This window comes from Empidonax traillii, unplaced genomic scaffold, assembly GCF_003031625.1.
Source record: "Empidonax traillii isolate 1590-97213 ecotype Southwest subspecies unplaced genomic scaffold, ASM303162v1 scaffold843:size495593, whole genome shotgun sequence".
NCBI classification, from domain to species: Eukaryota; Metazoa; Chordata; class Aves; order Passeriformes; family Tyrannidae; genus Empidonax; species Empidonax traillii.
The window spans coordinates 398,935-417,616 of NW_020956036.1; the positions used below are offsets into that span (position 1 = coordinate 398,935).

The 18,682-nt window shown below is 39.6% G+C and overlaps 1 protein-coding gene across 2 annotated transcripts in view; it reads right to left on the reverse strand.

The window, feature by feature from the left end:
- The window catches only part of APP (amyloid beta precursor protein), a 201,531-nt gene that overhangs the window by 149,942 nt on the left and 32,907 nt on the right, over nt 1-18,682 (reverse strand). For both annotated transcript variants that reach the window (XM_027902117.1, XM_027902116.1), the window contains exon 2: nt 10,901-11,068. In XM_027902117.1, coding sequence (XP_027757918.1) covers nt 10,901-11,068 — 168 coding nt within the window. The remainder of the gene's footprint in view (nt 1-10,900; nt 11,069-18,682) is intronic.

Here is an 18,682-nt window from a genome sequence, read left to right on the forward strand (position 1 = left end):
TCAAACTGCTGAAAAACAAACACGAAATCCGTAACAGTCCATACTGCCTTGGCTCATCCTGGGAGAGAGATTGCTTCTCGGCTCTCAGAACTGCACCTACGCTTCTGTTGAAACTTTCAGCAACTAAAAAAAGCCGATCAAAGCTTTAAACGGTCTTATCTTCAGGATTATGTTACAATGCAATCTACTTTATTACTGTGCTGTGTGGCTTAGCAGTCTCTGCTGTTTAGCAGGGTAACTGTTTCAGAGATAAGCTTTAATTTCTTTAGTACTCAAGAAAGTGAAACATTAAACTAGACTGAAGTTCCTTCCCCAATGACTAATCTAGGCAGTAAAATCAACATAAGGATTTGCAGATTTCAAATGACCCTTTATCTAGCCCCTAAAGCAGTGCAAGCTCCGTTGCTGCAGCCCTGTGACAACCACCAGGCTGACCCTCTAACACCCCATAAAACAAAAATTCTATGACATGGCTTCACAATGTGATAAATCAATTCACAAACATCAAATCCACTTGTGCATTATGAAACAGACAAGATTTTAGTTTGCCAAACAACAACGAAAAAGAATCCTTAAAGACCAGCATGTGAGGCTGGTGCACCTGAGCGCAGCCACTCCTGTACCTCCAGCTGTAAAACCCTGGCAGGAACACAAGGAACAGCAAAACCAGAAGCAGTTGGGACTCTGCATTTGAGATGTTGGGTCCACATCATTTTTCTCAAAATCCCTATGACAGGAATGTGGAAGAGAAGTTTAGCAAAATCCTTATGGCAGGAAAACTACATTTCATGTCAGATAACCACTGCAAGGATACTGCATTACATCAAATTTCTCAGTCTTTCATTCATTTGTCAATTCTCTTCTGCCCTTCCTGCTGTCACCACGCTGCCCAAAAACACCAGCATTATTCACATTTCTCTATTTTCACCTACCTTTTCTCTCATTTTCTGCACAGGTTCTGGTATTTCAAATGTACTTTTTCTCCACTTATGTTTCTACTGCTGTCCAAAATTAGATCATGGAGCCATATTTGCATCTCTGATTAACATAGCTCCTGTTCTTCATTATAGGCCTGATTTGACATCTGTCTTCTACACCTAGTAACATCAAAATTTTTTTGCCCTTTAAATTGCTCATGTTGTCTTTGTCTATCGCCAGAGAAAGCTTTCTGGGGAAGTTCAGGGATTAAGAGAATGTGTTCCTCTGAAAGCACAGGGGGGAAAAGGGGCAGAACAATGCAGTGCCTTCAGAAATACCTAGAAAGCTTTTCTTAACGGGCTGTTCAAAGACCATAGCAGATACATCCTCTGGTCAGCTGTCCTAAGAAGTAGTCCTGCCATCCCCTTACACCTTTCCCACATCAGCACTCCAGCTCATCTGGTCCCTGGTGAGCAGGCCAGAGAGGGAAACTCACCCTTTTCCTGTTTGTTTGGGGGGGTTGGCTTTGTGCCATTTCAGCTCCCTAAACTTCCTCGCTGCAAGATCAGACATATGCTAAAATTTGGCAGAAAAGAAATGAGGAGGAAGAGAACTGATTTTTTCCTTCTGCAGCAGCACGTACCAGTTAAGCTCAATGCTTGTGCTAAACTGCTCTTTGGTTTGGTGAGAAACTCTAAAATTAGCTCATATAATCTGACCATCTCAGATCTTGCTACAGATCTTAAGCTACAACAGCTCAAGATGTTTAAGCAGAAGTCTGCAAGAACAGGGACATTCGGGAACTTCAAATCTGGCTGAATAAGGGAGACTCCTCAGTCCTCTGTGTTGCTCCAAACTCCAAACCAGAGTGGTGCTCTTGTATGAAACACCTGGATTAGAGGAATGAAATCGTGATAGGAACACATGACACCACTACTCAGAGTGGCTCTGATCCATACTAGCTCCAAAACATTAAAACCCACCTTCCAGACTTCAGCAAGTAATTGCTTATTACCATACCCACTGATATGCTCTCAGCAATAGCTTAAAATTAGTTTCTGTGACAATCTCCCCTAAAATATTAAAAAATATACACATATTAACTTACATGGTATTACAAGTTTAGCTTTAATAAGATCAGTCTAATTAAATCCTCTTAGATTCCTTGCTTAGAAGTATAAATGTAATTCCTGCCTCTTGAATGATTCCTTCTGATTTTTTTTGCTCTTCGATGGAGCGTACAGACTTGCCAAGCTGTGTGGGAACTTGGACAAGCAACGTTAGCTGCAACACTTCACAGATGTTTGAAGCAACACTCATCAAAATCTTTTTTTTTATAAAGCCTGTAATTGGCTCAAACAAGGAAGAGCAAAAAAATGCTGAAGGATCTTGATAATGCTTCCAAAAAAAATCTCAGAAGCTGAATTCACAAGAAACCCATTTATTGACCACAACTCTCTTCCTGGGCCAACTGGAAGTGAGTAATGAATGGACAAATCAGGTGTTTTACAAACACCTAATTATCACTGTTCCCCAAGAAAACCTGTGGCTCAGGATAAGACTCAAATAAAACAAATTGCATTGGCTTATATTCTCATGGAAGCATTGTGTCGTTTCTTCCCACAGCTGGACATCTTGAATATCATTACGTTCCCATGGGATCAATGCTTTTCTGACCTACAACAGTATTTATAGAAAGAAACTATGCTGGCAAAATATGTTGTATCAGACAATATTTCCTCATATCCAGATGAACAGCATTCATGTTTCAATATTCATACCTGGGCAGAAGAAAAAAAATCAAACATGGTACTGCCATTAATGTACAAGGCATTTTTGCCTTTTCTCTGTTAATAAATGCAACAGCTACTGGCACACACAAAATACAAAGCTGATTTTTTAAGAGGTATTTTGATGCATCTTCTAAACACTACACTTCTAGTAGAAGCTCCTGTCTTCGCTCAAGAGGAGGACACTTTCTCCTTTTCCCTAACAAGGACTCATCCTAAGGCCTCATAACAATTTGGAACAGTCTTAGGGACCTTAAAGCCAGTGCTGGTTTTAGTCTCAACATTAAGCCAGATGCTTCAAGAGCTCTGAAAAAAATAAAATCTAAAAGTCTAAAATCCTCACCTTTCAAACTTTTTTGTTAGCGATTTACAATAACACCCCTTCAGTAAAAACCTCACTCTACTCAAGTAAAAAAAAAATACATTAACACCTAAAATTCTGCTTAAGCTATTAAAAAGATGTTCTCTCTCTCTATATATATATGAAAGAAAAAGGTGGATAAAACTATCAATAATTAGACAGATATTCAGGAACCTCTCCACAATTATAATTAATCCACAGCCATCTAGAACAATTTTCTGTAAGGAGCACACATCTATAAAAAAAGATTATCAGTGGGATTTTTTTATTAGCCAGAGGGATACAGTATTTGGAAGATTAAAGCAGGCACTCAATATAGTGCTACATAATAACTTTAATTGGATAAAAGCTAACTGGATGATAATGCTGCTGTATGAATTAGAAATTAGAAAGCAGTGGTAACTGCTTTGGAAAAAATTAAATGTCCCAGAAATCAAGAAATATTTCCCCCATCCAACCTTGGGGCATTGCCCTGCCAGGAATTCAAGGAAGCATCACCTTCCTGACAGCTTCAAAGCTACATAACAAGAGAAACTGTATTCCCTGTTTCTACTTTTGCCTGGAGAACTGACAACTGAAACTCTGCATAACACCCTTTTCCTTGCCAAGGGACCTCTAAACATGAGCCTGTTCCACGCAATCAATCACTGCCTGTGACTACAAGCTTTGTATGCACTGTTACAGGGAAATAATCACAGCTGCAGCCAGTATTTTAATTTCAGAATTTTCCAAAATAGAAGGACAAGGCTGAAATGGGGAAAAAAAAAAAAAAAAAAAAAAAAAAAAAAAAAAAAAAAAAAAAAAAAAAAAAAAAAAAAAAAAAAAAAAAAAAAAAAAAAAAACCAAACCTGTCTCCACCAAAAAAAAGAGGAAAACCACAAAAACAAACAAAACCACAAACAAACAAAAACCCAAACCAAAACAAACAAACAAATAAACAGAAGACAGGAACACGAACACCACAAGAAACAGCAAGATAGAATATAATAAGGTAATAGCAAGATACAGCACACGAAAGTTATAAAGTCATCCATAAGGGATGGGGATGATCCAAAAAATATAAAATGCTACACAAAGCATACTACCTATTCACATATAAACAATCATGCACAGAGACTTGAGCAAGATCAGAAAGGGATGAAACAAACGCTCAAAACTACTCAACACTCAAATCCTGCAGGCAGCCTTCCAGGAGCATCATTCCCATTCCCACCAAGGCATCACACTTGCATGCATCCATCCACCTGCAGAGGTACACCTGCAGATCCTGGGACCATGGTTTTGGCTTTGAATTGGACACAAGTCTCATGTCTGACATTGCCAGGGCATAATTCCTTCATTATTACACCTCTTGTCCATTTACTGCTAACATCTCTCCAAGAGCCAGCGGTAGCACAGAAACTGCATCAAGGAACTGGCCCATCTCTGAAAACTCCCCCTAAGAATAAAAACTGCATCATAGTAGAAAGTGCAAGGAGTTCAAGAGGATCCAGAATGATCTTTAACAAAAGTGGGATAATTCTGTGTCAGAGAGAAGTGTCCGTGCAACCACGGTCTGAAAAGGTAGATGCACGTAATCACAGAATGGCCTGGGTTGGAAGGGACCTTAAAGATCATCTTGTTCCAACACCCCTGCCATTGGCTGGGACACCTTTCACGAGACCAGGTTGCTCAGAGCTCCAGCAAATCTGGCTTTTAACACTTCCAGGGATGGGGCAGCCACAACTTCTCTGGACAACCTGTTCCAGTGCCTCACTACTCTCATAGCAAAGAATTCCTTCCTAATAGCTAATTTAAACCTACTTTCTGTCAGTTTAAAGCCATTTCCCCTTGTCCTGCCACTACGTGCCCTCCTAAATAGTCTCTCTTTCCTCCTCAAAGAGGCTGAAACATAACAGCTCTATATTTAAAACAGATTTTTCTTTACTTAAGGAAACTGTCACACTTAATGCCTAGTATGTCTTAAGCTTATAATATTATTCATTGAAAGGAACAGCTGCTACCAGTCCATCTCAGAGTCATACAGTGCAAGACAGGAGATTTTTCTGTAAAGAAAATAGCAGACAATACACAGTAACTGTCTATGTGAGACAGAAAACAGAATGGTGAAGCAAAGCAGTAGAGAGAGTAGAGACAACTGTGTTGTCCCCACCAGGATACCTGTGCAGGGAAGGTAACACCTCCACAGACCACATCCAACACTACACAGCACTCTCAGAAGGGCTTCAGTAAGGCCAAGTTGAGCTGTGCTCCCTTCACTGGGGAATGCTGAGAACCAAGGGCAGGCGCGCCCGGTCCTTCTGCAACCTCAGGGAGCAAACCACAAGCACAGAGCACAAAATGCTGATGATAATGTAAAACATTTCCCCAGTCACGTGCTACATGGTTGTCTGTTAGTTCAACTACGAACCAGAAAAGGCAACAGGACTGCTCTGCATACAGCCATTGCATTCTTATATTTTTCAGAGGACTGAATAAACTATTGTACTCCTGGCACAAATGCCATGCTGGTGGAACCCGTCGATTAAGAGTAGCCATTCATCTTGTCCATTACATCTGTGAAATTCAAAATTAATCTAGGGGAAAATGCAGCCTTGCAGCTTCATTAAACACTGGCATACATATCCACCTAAATATGTATTTATGTAGACAATCCTTGTTCATTGTCATCCTTTTTCCTCCATCAGCCTCAAAGCAGAAGCACTCTTCTTCCATAAAAAAAGAATGTTATTTCAAAAAGAGTTGGAAAATTGATCATGAAAGCAACAACATATTGAGATTCTGATGTTTTTCATTTCTTTCTGAGACATTCCAAAAAATTTTTTACAGGGAAAAAATGAGAGGGGACCTTTTTATTATCAACAAAAAGAGGCAGGCATCATCTTGCAACATATGGTCGAAATTTTATTAGTCACTTGATTTGAAATAAATTTAAAGGGTAGACTACAGTTCAGGCTGAAAATCTCAGCCTTCTTTCTCAAAGAGGTGAGCTTCTAAATACTAAGGTTTAACTGCAGAATAAATACATGATCAGAAATAGACTGATGAGATCTAAGCAGTGGCAGATAAACTAACTCAACTTTTGCTGTGGACCAAAAGCTAAGTAAAACCAAAGTCCTCAATAATCAGTGCAGAGTGCTAAGATACTGTTCACCCAAACTTCTCAGCATGACTGTACACATCTCAGAACATATCAATATCCATTTCTGTTGAAAATGTCATTTGTTCTTAAGAACAGTCTGTACTGCCAAAAATGTGTATGTTTTCCATGATGTTTCATTAAACGGACTGTTTTCCTCAGAGCAAAACGTATGGCTTTTTAGGCTGGTGAATGTAGAGTAGTTCAGGTTTAAAATTCATTTTCACCTTCAATACTATGGTTATTTGCTTTGAGAAACTAGAAACAGCACATTATGCAGCCTGGATAAAAACAATTCCTATTAGGAGGAAAATGACAAGGTAACATGGAGAGAAACCATTATCACAGCAGCAAGACCATTGTCATTGTCTCCCAAATTCTCAGGGGAAAAAAAAAGGTCGAACTTTTTTTCTCTTTTTAAAATTCTCATCATCCCTAGCAGCCAAACTAACCCTCTAACCAATCTTCAGAAGCTCTCAACACAGACAAAGACTAGAGAGGGAGGGAACTGCTGCCATCAGTCCTGCCTGTAGTGGGTCCCAGGGCAAGAGGCACAAAAAGATTATCAGAGATCATGGCAGGAGGGAGCAGAGCAAGTAAATAAAAAGAGATGGGAGTCCTTCGGTGGCCCTTTTGTCCCATCTATCAAAGAGGGAACATGAGCACTGCTTGCAACTGGGGGTTGTGAGGTGAATCAATGCCAAAGCTTTAATACGGTCACATCTCAGCTTGTACTGGCTGAGATGGAGTTTTGGGTTTCACCAGCAACTTATCTAAATACATGGCATAAACACAGGAGGTTCAAGAAAATGACAAGATGGTAATTTTTGGAAGTATTATGATTAGAGGTTAGAAATGTTCTGTCAGTAGTTATAATGAATTATCTGTTACCTGAATTTACCCTATTTTTTCTCCATGTAACACACAGATATAGTTAAGAACATGTATTTATAATGTTACTTCTGTGGAAGACTTTTGTAAGAAACACACACTGAGCACAAGACACATATCTCAGTGGTCTTTAAAAAGAGAGTGGTCATGACTTTACAAAAGAAATCAAGCAGTCATGGTGTGGTTTCAGAGATGCCAGGTGTAACACCTGCCAAAGCCAACATACACTTTGCATCTGAAAGTTATTCTAAGCATCTAAGCTGATGTTTGCACAGTGAGCCAGGGGCTGATTACAAAGTGCAATAGATCTCCAGGCTTCCAGGTTTACTCCATCCTCACAATATCCACACCCAGACTAGTTTTACTATAGTTCTGGTTTGGTCTTGGGAGAAAAGAAAAGCCAACAGTTACATGCATACTTAAAATGGAAATGAGCACCTCCAAATTAAACTAAGAGGGGAAAAAAAACGTACATTAGGCAAAATTAACTTTTTGCCAGCTGTGAGTGTTGTTTTTACAATCCATTTTGGACAGTGAGTTCAGCACAGATGGCAAAATAATTTCAGTCCTTCAAGGAACTCATATAATGTATTCTAATTACTAGACATAAAACTCCGCATATCATAGCTGCTCAAAATTGCTAATATAATAAAACATACACAAGTATCTTCCATCTGGACCAGTCATTCCCTTTAAACAGGGAATGGAGCACACCTAAATTAACTTCCTATTCTGCATATTCATGTAACTCTGAAAACACAGTTAACCTAAAGGCAGGTGCCAGGTCAGTTTTATAAATGCATTTTAGGAAGATAAGAGCTGACTGGCCTCCAAAAAGCACCTTCCTTCGACAGTAACATGCTGCCCCAGGCCTTCACCATATGTGGAGAAGCGCACTCAGCTCCTTCCTGAAAACAACACAAGGCAAAGTCCAGGAGCAGCGGTCCCCATCCGCTCTGGGACATCAACTAATCACCCATCAGGGGCTGCTGGAAGCAGCTCTCCCCAGGGGCTAGTTATCCAGTAATTGTGTGTGGCAGGGTGTCCCCTGCATCCCTCCAGAACAGCTGGCACTGCAATGTCAGCAGCAGCACTCAACTGACTGATGGCTTGACATGAAGTGTCAGCTACAACACTCACAGCACCTTATGGACTCCAGCACATACACAGGTGTAAAAATACTCAGTTTACACCAACACCACGTTGTTCTGGCACCCACAGCACTTGCATTTGATGGCTGTTTGCAGCTCAGGCCCATGTGGTTTTACTTCACAGTAACAGGTACAATTAATCCAGTGGCATGCTAGCTAGCCTGACATTAAAATAAACCACTAGTAAGCTGCAGTTCTCTAAGCAGCATCAAATTCCACCCAAGAAACCTTGATTTTGTGGTATTTAAAAAACAAGAAAAGCTACCAGCTTACATTGAATATGAGAGGAATGTGACAATTTGAAGGCAGAGGGGATGGATGTACTGTGCTTCCAGAACCACTTCCTGCCAGTTCAGGATTAGAGTTTAACTCAAGTCAGGGAAACTGAAAGGCAGCATTCGAGTATCTTCCATTTCCTTTCAAATAAGCAATCTACAGTCTGAGCTTTTTCATCTTTAAACTGTGTGATGTGCTGTCCAAATATAAATTCAGAGAAGTTCCTGTGCTGCACTGAGCTCCCACTCAAAAGAAGCGAAGCAACAACATGCGATATAAATCTTTAAAACACGTAGGTGGTTCTGTTATCCCCCGTTCCTCCCTTTCTGCCCTGCAATGCTCCTCTACTGCTACTTCCTGCATCAAGACTCCACCATCCACCTACACTGACAGTGGACAGGGAAGAGGCAGCGATGACAATCTCAAGAGAAACATAAAAGGCTCGCAGTAAATCTTCTCCGCAAGAGAAATACAAGTCCTCTGAACTCCATGCACCTTCCAGCCCTGTGCTCTGACCGCCACTTGAGCATCTGGCCTTGCACTGGCAAGAAAATCTCTTCTAAAACAGCTAACAAGGAGGTGGAAGAATGCACCTATTTGTAAGTTCTCATGAAAGGGGAGGTGACAGGTTTTGGTTTTTTTTAAATACCTTCAAGGAAGAAAACAAGGCCAGAGAATACATGAAGTATCAGTTTTGCCTGGCAGTGAGTGAAATTTCACAATAAAAATATGCTAATTTTGTATGCCATTGCATGGCCACCCTCCTTGGCAAAGAGCTTTTTCCCTATGGGGTCAAAATTTTCCTTATCATTCCCTTTGTAATTTAACAATCTATGGCTACTACGTTCTGATGGCTTTTACTTTCCCCTTCACTTTACTTGTGAGAAAGCTTTTTTTTTTAAATCCTACTGAAAATTTCAAAATCACCCAACATTCATCTGAGAGTTACAGCTCCAAGATCTTGTTCTGGAATCCTTCAATTTCTGCAATTATTGCAATTGAATCCTTCAATTTTGGCTGAATCCCCAACCTACTGAGCTATTCATTGCCTTAAAACCCCCTAACTTCTACTCTTACTTCTGTAAATTCACGTATTTATTTCTGTAGCTTTAGACAGACCTACTATTTCATGGACTTTTATTCACTGATGTTCTACTTCCACTTTCTTATCCTTTTCCTCACCCTCAATAACTTCATTATGAATAAATCAACTTGATTTAGATAAATCATAAGAGACAATAGAAAACCAGAAGAAATCTTTGAAACTGTAACAGTAGGTTAGGTTTGGTAATTCAGTTAGTGGTAAACAAAAACATGAATTTTACACACCTTAATAAAGAGTCAAAGCTACTGGTGAAGACTAAATTTCAATTGCCATTACAGTATCATCCTTAAAATTAGTATAAACCATAAAGACAGTATATAATATAGACCAAATGCAACAAAAACTGAGTAAAACAAGAAACAGAAAGAACTATCAGTGGGTCAAAGAACAGGATTGAAGATACTAAGAGAGTCAAGATCTGAAAAGTGAATTCTCTTGGTTTTTAAAGAAGTATTTTCACTGGAACTGGTTTGACATTTAAGGAGCAAGACAGCTACTGCTATGGCAATATGCAGCAGCCCTTGCTTTAAAAACAACAAAAGACAGAGATGGTACAGGAAGATGTGAGGACTAAGGCAACTCAAACCGTGCCCTTTAGTTTCATGGCATGAAATAAGCATTTTCTTTTCAAATTGTCACACACTGGTACGAGGTTATCACGCTATCACAGCACGGAGAACAAAACAAAATTAGATCAACAAGCTGTTCTTAGAACATAAGCAAGTGGGTAATAAGTTTCTGCTCTCAAATATGAAATCAGCCATTGTGACTTCATCTGTAGGGCAAGCTTTTTCTATTAAGAATCTCTGAATGGTTCAGTGGGCAGCAGAGGCCAATAACTCTGGACTGCCCCAGCGCATTTCAGTATCATGGTAGGATGACAGAAGACATGTTACAGCTGACTCTTTCAAGATAAGCCCAGAAAGAACAAGGGCATTTTCAATAATAAACTGTCACCTCAGCTTTATTCAAAATACAAGAAAGAAGCCCACTGTGCACAGACTGTACAAAAATTATCCCCCAAGGGCAGAAGAAAGAGAGACAAAATTGTCCAACAACGGTCCCAGGGACTCTCACAGCAACCAATTTTTGAAGTTGTTTTAACAGGCACTGGAGAGGACCTCTTTAGAAAAGACAAAAAGGCAATGGAGCAGAAGAGGTAAAAAAAAAGAAAGGGACGCTCCCTACAGACTGAGCTCTCCAGCACATGCCTACACTTAGGTTTTCAGAAGAAAAAGCTCTGTAGTGTTTCCCAAGGATGGCACTTACTTCCTGGCAGTACTGGAGAATCCCTTCTTTCGTCCCAATGCAGGTCTTGGTGCCAGAGGGGTCCGACTCCCACTTGCCGTTCTGCACATTCATGTGCATGTTGAGTTTGCCACAGAACATGGCAATCTGAGGCTCTGCCAGCAACCCGGCATTTCCATCAGCAGGCACCTGGAAGGAGAAGGAAAAAAAAAAGTTTTAACCTCACATCTGTTATTTCAGTCCATCCAAAGCAGGAATAGCTCGAGCAAGACTGAAACAAACTCTATATTCAACCACCCATGGCAGGAAAGGCTGAAATTTTTGACTCATGCAGATTTGAGAAATATAATGCGGGGTCTTCATAGAAATCCATATTGTAATAGTTGTAACAGATTTTAAAGCTCTAATCAAGCTATTTTGTGGTCCAAAATTGTCTTCTTACCCACTTGGGATAAACACAGAATAATGAACACAGCTGGAGCACAACTACAGAAGTTTGATTTTTCAAACATACCTGGTGTACTGAGAGGGGAAAGAGTCCACTAACAACTAAACTAAAACAGTAACAAGTTTTTCCCAGGAGTTTCATAAAAACTCCACAGTGTATCTTTTTTTTAAGCCTCTCTGTAGTTCATCTACGCGTTGAGCAAACAGGTAAGAGACAAGTCAACAGCTCTCCACTGCCCCTCATGCTCCAAAGGCAGGTCCTTTGCATTCAAGGTACAGCAGGGGATGCATTTAGGCCTAAATATCTATTTTTAACTTTTAATCTTCAGCAAGAAGGCTTTTCAAGATGAAAATTAAAAACATTTTATAATTTCATGATCAACTGAAGAAACAGAATGACAGTATTACAGGAAATATGCAAACACCCTGTGTTAGTTCCCCTAATCTTTGTTTAAAGAAATGCAAAAAAGACTTCATGGATTTTATATGCCTACAGTAAAAATTAAAAAAAAAAGTCTCACTAAGAAACACTGCAGGAGTGAACATCTAACTACCCACTGGATTAGCACTGCAAGTGAAAATGCCACGATGAAAACAAGCATTTCATTAATTCTGGAGGTGTTTTAGAGAAAGGAAAGAACATTTATTTTCCTGCCTTCTTTAAGGGTGTAAAATGTTAGCACAATTTGGCTTTAAAAACCAAAAAAGCAGGAACACCTCGACTGGCAGAGATGTCCCTTTACTATTACAATTTCTCTTCTCCTGTGAAACTAGTAAGCTCTGTACAATTTAACAGTCAACCATCACTGTCCTTCCACTGGGTAACTGGTGAATTTTCCAATAACTGCAATGATGCCTCGTCTGGCTTGCCCTGATCAGCAAAACTATCACATGCTTACTCCTTCTAATGTCTTCAGAAACTCTGGAGAGCAACACAAAAGTGACACATCTATAACAATCTGTAAAAAAAAAAAAACCCTCCAAATTAATGACTTTATTTTTCTTTATAGATGCAACACAACTCTATCAAAATTTCAATAAAACCAGAAATGAGTCATTCCACAGGTGATGTGTGAATGTGAACTCTATTCCCAGTCGGCTCCCCCAACTGAGATCTCTATTAAGTTAATAAAGCACACAGCAGTCACACTGCGGCAGATTCTAAAATTTTTTTCGCTCCAAATCATAAGTTGTAAATTTACTGAGAACTTGTCTTGTGTTTTTATAGCAGGGAGCTGTTTGATATTCTTTTAACCTGGCTAAAAAGGCAGATAGAGTTGGCAGGGTGGGGGGGAGAGAAGTGCTATCAATTTAGCAAACACAGCAACCTGTGACTGTCTACTTAAAATCTCATTCCCTTCAGAAAAGCCATGACATCTCCCAGCTTAATGAAATTACTATAGCAAGTCACAATCACATTTAGCCTTCTATATTTTGAGTTGACAGGGCCACACTAATGACCTGCTCAGCACAGCACTTCATCTTATCAATTAGGATACGTAAATGTTTCTAATAATAAAGAAATACAGGAGCAATTAACAGACACTGTAGACCAACTAAAGCATTCAGACCATAGAATCAAAGAATCATTTAGGTTGAATAAGACTTTTAAGATTATTGAGTCCAACTGTAAACGCAGCACTGTCAAGTAAAACAAAATAAAACCCAAAAATAAAAGATAAAATTTAGGTGAGATAACAACTAATTTCAAGAGAGGTCTCTATTCTGCACATGTTCCTCATAATTTAAAACCTAATGAATAATTACTGATTTTAAGAGACAACCAACAGCAGTTTGATCACAAAGGGGATTGAACAACAGTATTTGGGGGGAGGGGTGGGGAAATGCAGCACTTCTTTTAAAACACACTTACAAACATGAAGAACTCAAAAAAAGGCAGTAGACTGAAATGTTAGCAAAACCAGATGTCGTGATAAGCGATTTGTCCCATGCATATTGTCATAGTATTTTAAACACGCTGAATGAACAAATTAATGAATCCCTGGTTACATAAAGGTATATCCAGCTAAAATACATGAGCTGGTTACATATTTTATATACCACTCAAGTTTTCTTCATAGCCAATGCTTTAATTAATTTACGTTCATTCCCTGACAAGAAAAAGTATCTGCATTACAATGCAATTAAATATAATCTAGAGCACCGATCTACACAGATAAGCAGCTTCTATATACCAATGCTGAACAACATAGAGCCGTAGTACAGTTTGTTACAATAATGCCTATAGTGGCAAATCCCTCCTTGACTAATCCTAAAGCTCTCAGGCAGATTAGTCTCCTGAAGAATAACTCATGCGACACAAATTCCATTAACAGCAACTATTTACTTTATTAGTATTCTCCAAAAGTAAAAACTCCAAGCATATTAATGGGACTGTAATAATTTATTATTTCATCTACTTTGCATATGACCTCAAAGAAGTAGCATGTGGTTTTTTTCCTGCCCCCTGGCAAATCATTAAGTAACAGACCAATTAGCAGAGCATCTCAAGTTAACTCCAAACGATACGCTCGGGTTTTCCCAGGATATCCAGTTTTCAAAGACCAGGTAAGAACGCTACTCATCACTTCCACAAGACATCCGGATCAAAGATCAGTGTCTAGAATGGGAAGTACCTAAATTTGAAAAATGGCAACTACAGGATTCTGAAAAAAAATTACCCTAGTTGGTTGCACACTACTTACAGCTCTGTGTAAATTCATTATTGTAACACATCACAAGACATCCAAGCACCAGCCTGACATCTTTTCATATGGAAAACAAAATTATTAACTTTCAGAAGTGTAGTCAGGGTACAAGTTCTGAAAGCAAGGCTCCACAACCGTGCTAAAGCTCAATGATGACATCAGGGTTTCCCTTAAAGAATTCCAGCATTTCAGAGGCCTGTCTTCCAGCCTCAGGATTCATTTCACATCCAATTGGGACATTTCCTTCTTCTGAGCAGTTAAAAGCTGAAATGCTTAAAATATTTTGTGGGAAAGAAATTTAAAATACCTTTCAAGGACAAGTTTTCAGTGTCTTGCATACTCTCAAAGAAAAAGCAGGTGAGGATACTAAAAGAAAATTGACTGGAATCAGAAGACAGCTCCATAAGACAAAGCCCACTGGGTATATAACTGCTTTGGATATTGAAAAAGAGGGACATAATCCAGCCGTTTTCCCTTCAGATTGGTTAAATTAGGACAAAACAAGGTCAATCCTGGCAAAGCTACCTAAATGACACTCTAAGTACTGGAGTCTATCTTTGAAAATGGGTGTTTTTGTTTTGAGAGGGAAAAAAGTCGTTATATTCATTTGAAGTCAGAATGTTGACTTACACACAATACAGAAGAAAACCCACAAAAACCAAAACATGCCAGCACTAAAAGACTAAGATGAAGGAAATCTGTTTCCTTCCTATGTTAAGATGTAGTACAGAGACTTCTCTGCCTTCCTGTCTTCCAGGTCTGACAATTTAGCACATCTACTTGAGGAGAGATTCAAAGGGTCTTCAGTGCATCACTGCACTCCATGTCCACAGGACATGATGGATGCTATTTATACCATTTCTGAGACATTCAGAAAGGATTCTGGTAGAGTAGAGAGGACTGAAAGTTTATCTTATAACAAAACTAAAATAAGGAATACATTACATTAACAAAAAACCGTGTGGAGTTTTTTTAGCTCACTACCATTCCATCTTAACATCAAAAGGCCTATCAAACACCATCATTTTAAGACAAAGCAAAGCCCTCTCCCCATCCACACTCTCTGACATTGCTTTGTGCAGTTACAAAAGCAATTAGTGTATTTGCTAATAGCTCTCCATCATCCCTATTTCACCAGCAATTGTTGCCTTTTCTTCACAACTCAGGTTATATTCAGAAAACAAAGGCTGCAAGGTTTTACCCTTGAGAGGTTTTCCATCAAGGAACCAAAGTAACTCAGCTTCACTCCAGATAGCTCTGCTATTAACTTATAATTAAGGACTACAACATATTATGGAAAAAAGCATCAGACCTTGCATGTGCTGTTATTAAACACTAAAACATCAAAAACCATTCTCCAGAAGTCCCTACAACAGCTCTTATGATTTAGGTTGCTTTATTCTGCAAACACTAACCTGAAGCCCTTTTCATAAGCCTTCAAAGTATATTTAATTTGTATTAATTGCTTCATCTGCAATTACTTCTGAGGGGAGGACATTCAATAACAACCTCCATGTCTACAACTTGCTCAAGAAAACAAATGTTCTCCTTGTTTTAGATTATTAAAATAATCCCTCTCTGCTTTCCATTTTTAATGCTAACACCAAATCCAGATCTTCAACCAGGAAGTCAGAGACTACAATTTAAAGGTTTAACCACATCTGCTGGCAGTAAAGGTCAAAAGGGGGTTCAAATAATGTTAAGAATTAAGCATATCCAGGTAACACATCACCCTTCCAATCCATGGCTGTGCTTCCTCCAACCTTTACACCATATTTGGGTTGAAATTTGAGGTTTCTCATTAACTAAAGCAGCACCAATTTGCGTGCAGAGCACTTTGCTTCCCTTATGACTTTATCAGAATTAAAAAAATTCTTTGAAGTGGGGCCACTCATAACTGCTTTTTTCTAGAAAGAACACAGTAAAAATTAAATGAGTGCAAAAGTACTCTCTGCTTGCCTTACACATTCAGTGAGCAAAACGTGATACAGATCTTTTCTCCAGTGGAAAGATTAAGTTTATTCCACTGGACTCCACTCTGCTGCTCCCTACAAATGAAGGTCACTGCTCAATTCCAGAAGTCTGTGGTTCAAACCAGGCAAATGCCTTGAAAATATAGGCTTGTGTCACCAGACACAAATCCATGGCTTCTTGCCCACTGGTTAACCACCAACTTTGGCAGACTGTATTCTGTTAAACTCTGCTGTAGACTTCCTGTTTGAGCCATAAAATACTACTTCTCCTCCTAGCTTTATTAGGAATCTACACAGAACACGAATGTTTTAAAGACTATATTTTAAAACCTGCTCATGTAGATATACAATGGGAAAAAAATGTATTTCTTATAAATGCAATCAAGGAAAAAAAAATTTAAAAAAATAAAGAGCCCAACTTAGAAAAGGAGGAAATATCATTTTATTGTCTCCCCACAACTTAAGATGACTGTTTGTCAAAACCAAGGAAAATTTTCCATCTCCTCACTTCTCCCTAGAGATGAACACTGTTGCAAGAGTAAGAGGTTGTCAAAATCAACATGAATAATTTAAAAACAGTGGTTTATTGTATAATGTTCATATAGAAACAGCAGCAGCAATTATGGTTGTCAACAGCCTAGAGAAATAGGTCAGAAAAACATTTTACTGATTGCTCAATAAAATTACTCCCTCTGGAAGACAAATGTTTCTGGCAACCAGTAGAGAACTACAGAAAACCCTTGGCAGACCCATATCTCCTTTACAAAAATCCATGACCCAATATTTTTTTTGAGAAACAGGTTCCATTGAAAAGCTTCTGGAAAACTTGAGATCTTTATTTGCTCTTACAACCTATTTAACCCAAGTGCAAATACCTGTGTCCTGTCCTCCCACCCTGCTTCACATGATGCCAAAAGTGTAGCACCCACATCTGCACCACAGCTCAAGGATCACTTGCTCCACAAACAAATTAAAAGCAAGTCTCTCCTCCAGCCTGTACTGGAAGCAATATTACTCTCAAAACTGTCTTCTGGCAGTCAACCATTCTCCTCACCCACACCCTTCACAAGGTCCCAAGGCACACGTCTCAGCTTTAGCGTTTCCCTCAGGTCACGTTCCAAAAACTAGCAGAATGCCACCCCAGCCCAACACCAGGCATTTGTCTGCTCTGAAATCATAACAAGTATCAAAATCAAACCAGAAATATGCCAGGACTAAGCACTGAGTTCATAAGACTCTCTCATGGAGCAACTGGGAGGCAAATGCTCCCCTCCCCAAAGATCTGAGAGAACCACCAACCAAGTGCCTACGAGAGGTATTTGTGAGACTTAAGCAGAACTTTTGCTACAGTGCCTGTAACAAAGAGCAGACCTGCATATGCACATATGAACACACATCCCAGAGAGGAGGGATTTCCCTGCCCAGGGCTCCTGGAAACACTAGTAAGCAATGAAGAAGGCCAACAAGAGCAGAAAAAATTCAACTCAGTTGCAGAACCTACTAACAATCACAGAATATTCTGAATTGGAAGGGACCCACAAGGATCAGAGTCCAACTCCCAGGTGAATGGTCCATACAGTGATCAAATCCATCACCTTAGTGATATTAGCACCATGCTCTAGCATCAGCTGAGCTAATCTCAGAGTCCTGTCCAGCTTCATTGTGCAAACATTTCCATGCTTCCAGTAAGAGTGACTAAAACCTAAAATTTAGCTACAAAAATCAACATCCCTATTTATATAGATGACTATAAATGCAAGGAAGTATCATGGGGGAGTGTCCTAGCAAGTCAGAGAAGCTAGATCTTTGCATCAGCTACATGAACATAACACAAATACATTTGTCTATAAGTGCAGTGTCAAGCATTTCCTACCTACCGCCAACACAACGGAGCCTCCTACCAGCAACATGTCTGCTTCCAAAAAAACCAGCTAAAAGCCACACTCCCTCAACCTCCAAGTGGAGTGTCCTAATTTAAGAAGATGTGAAGGTGTCTGAACGTGTTCAGAGGAGGACAAAGGTGGTGAAAGGGCTGGAAGGAATGTTTTCCTATGAGGAGCAGCTGAGGACTCTTCTCCAAACTTACCTAGTTTGGAGAAAAAGGAGGTTGAGGAAGCTTTCTACAGCTTCCTAAGGAGGGAAGTGGAGAGGGAGGTGCTGAGCTCTTCGGCCTGGGATCCAGTGATGGGATGAATGGGAATGATTCAGTGCTTTGCCATGGGAGGTTCAGATGGGAGACTAGGAAGCACTTCTTTGCCAAGAGGGTGCTCAAACACTGGATCAGGGTTCCTGGAGAGGTGGTCAATGCCTCAAGCCTGTCAGAGGCAACTGGGCAATGTCCTTAGTGACAGACTGTAACTTGGTGAGCCCTGAACTCGTCAGGCAGCTGGACTAGGGGACCACTGTAGCTCCCTTCCAGACGAAACACTCTATTCTGCTCTAACCTCTAAAGTCACTTTGGTCACAACCAGACCAGCAGCACAAGCAGTTTGGTATGTTGTCATGATATGCATCACTGAAGGCGAGGGGCACAACTCACACTCAATCAAAGGGCTCTTTCGGAGTCATCTTAAGAGTCCACAGTCAAATTTACAGATCTCGCAGGGTAGAGGGGGCAAAAGAAAATCAAGATTTTACAAGCTGAATAGAAAGTGCATTTAGAAGATGGAAATTAA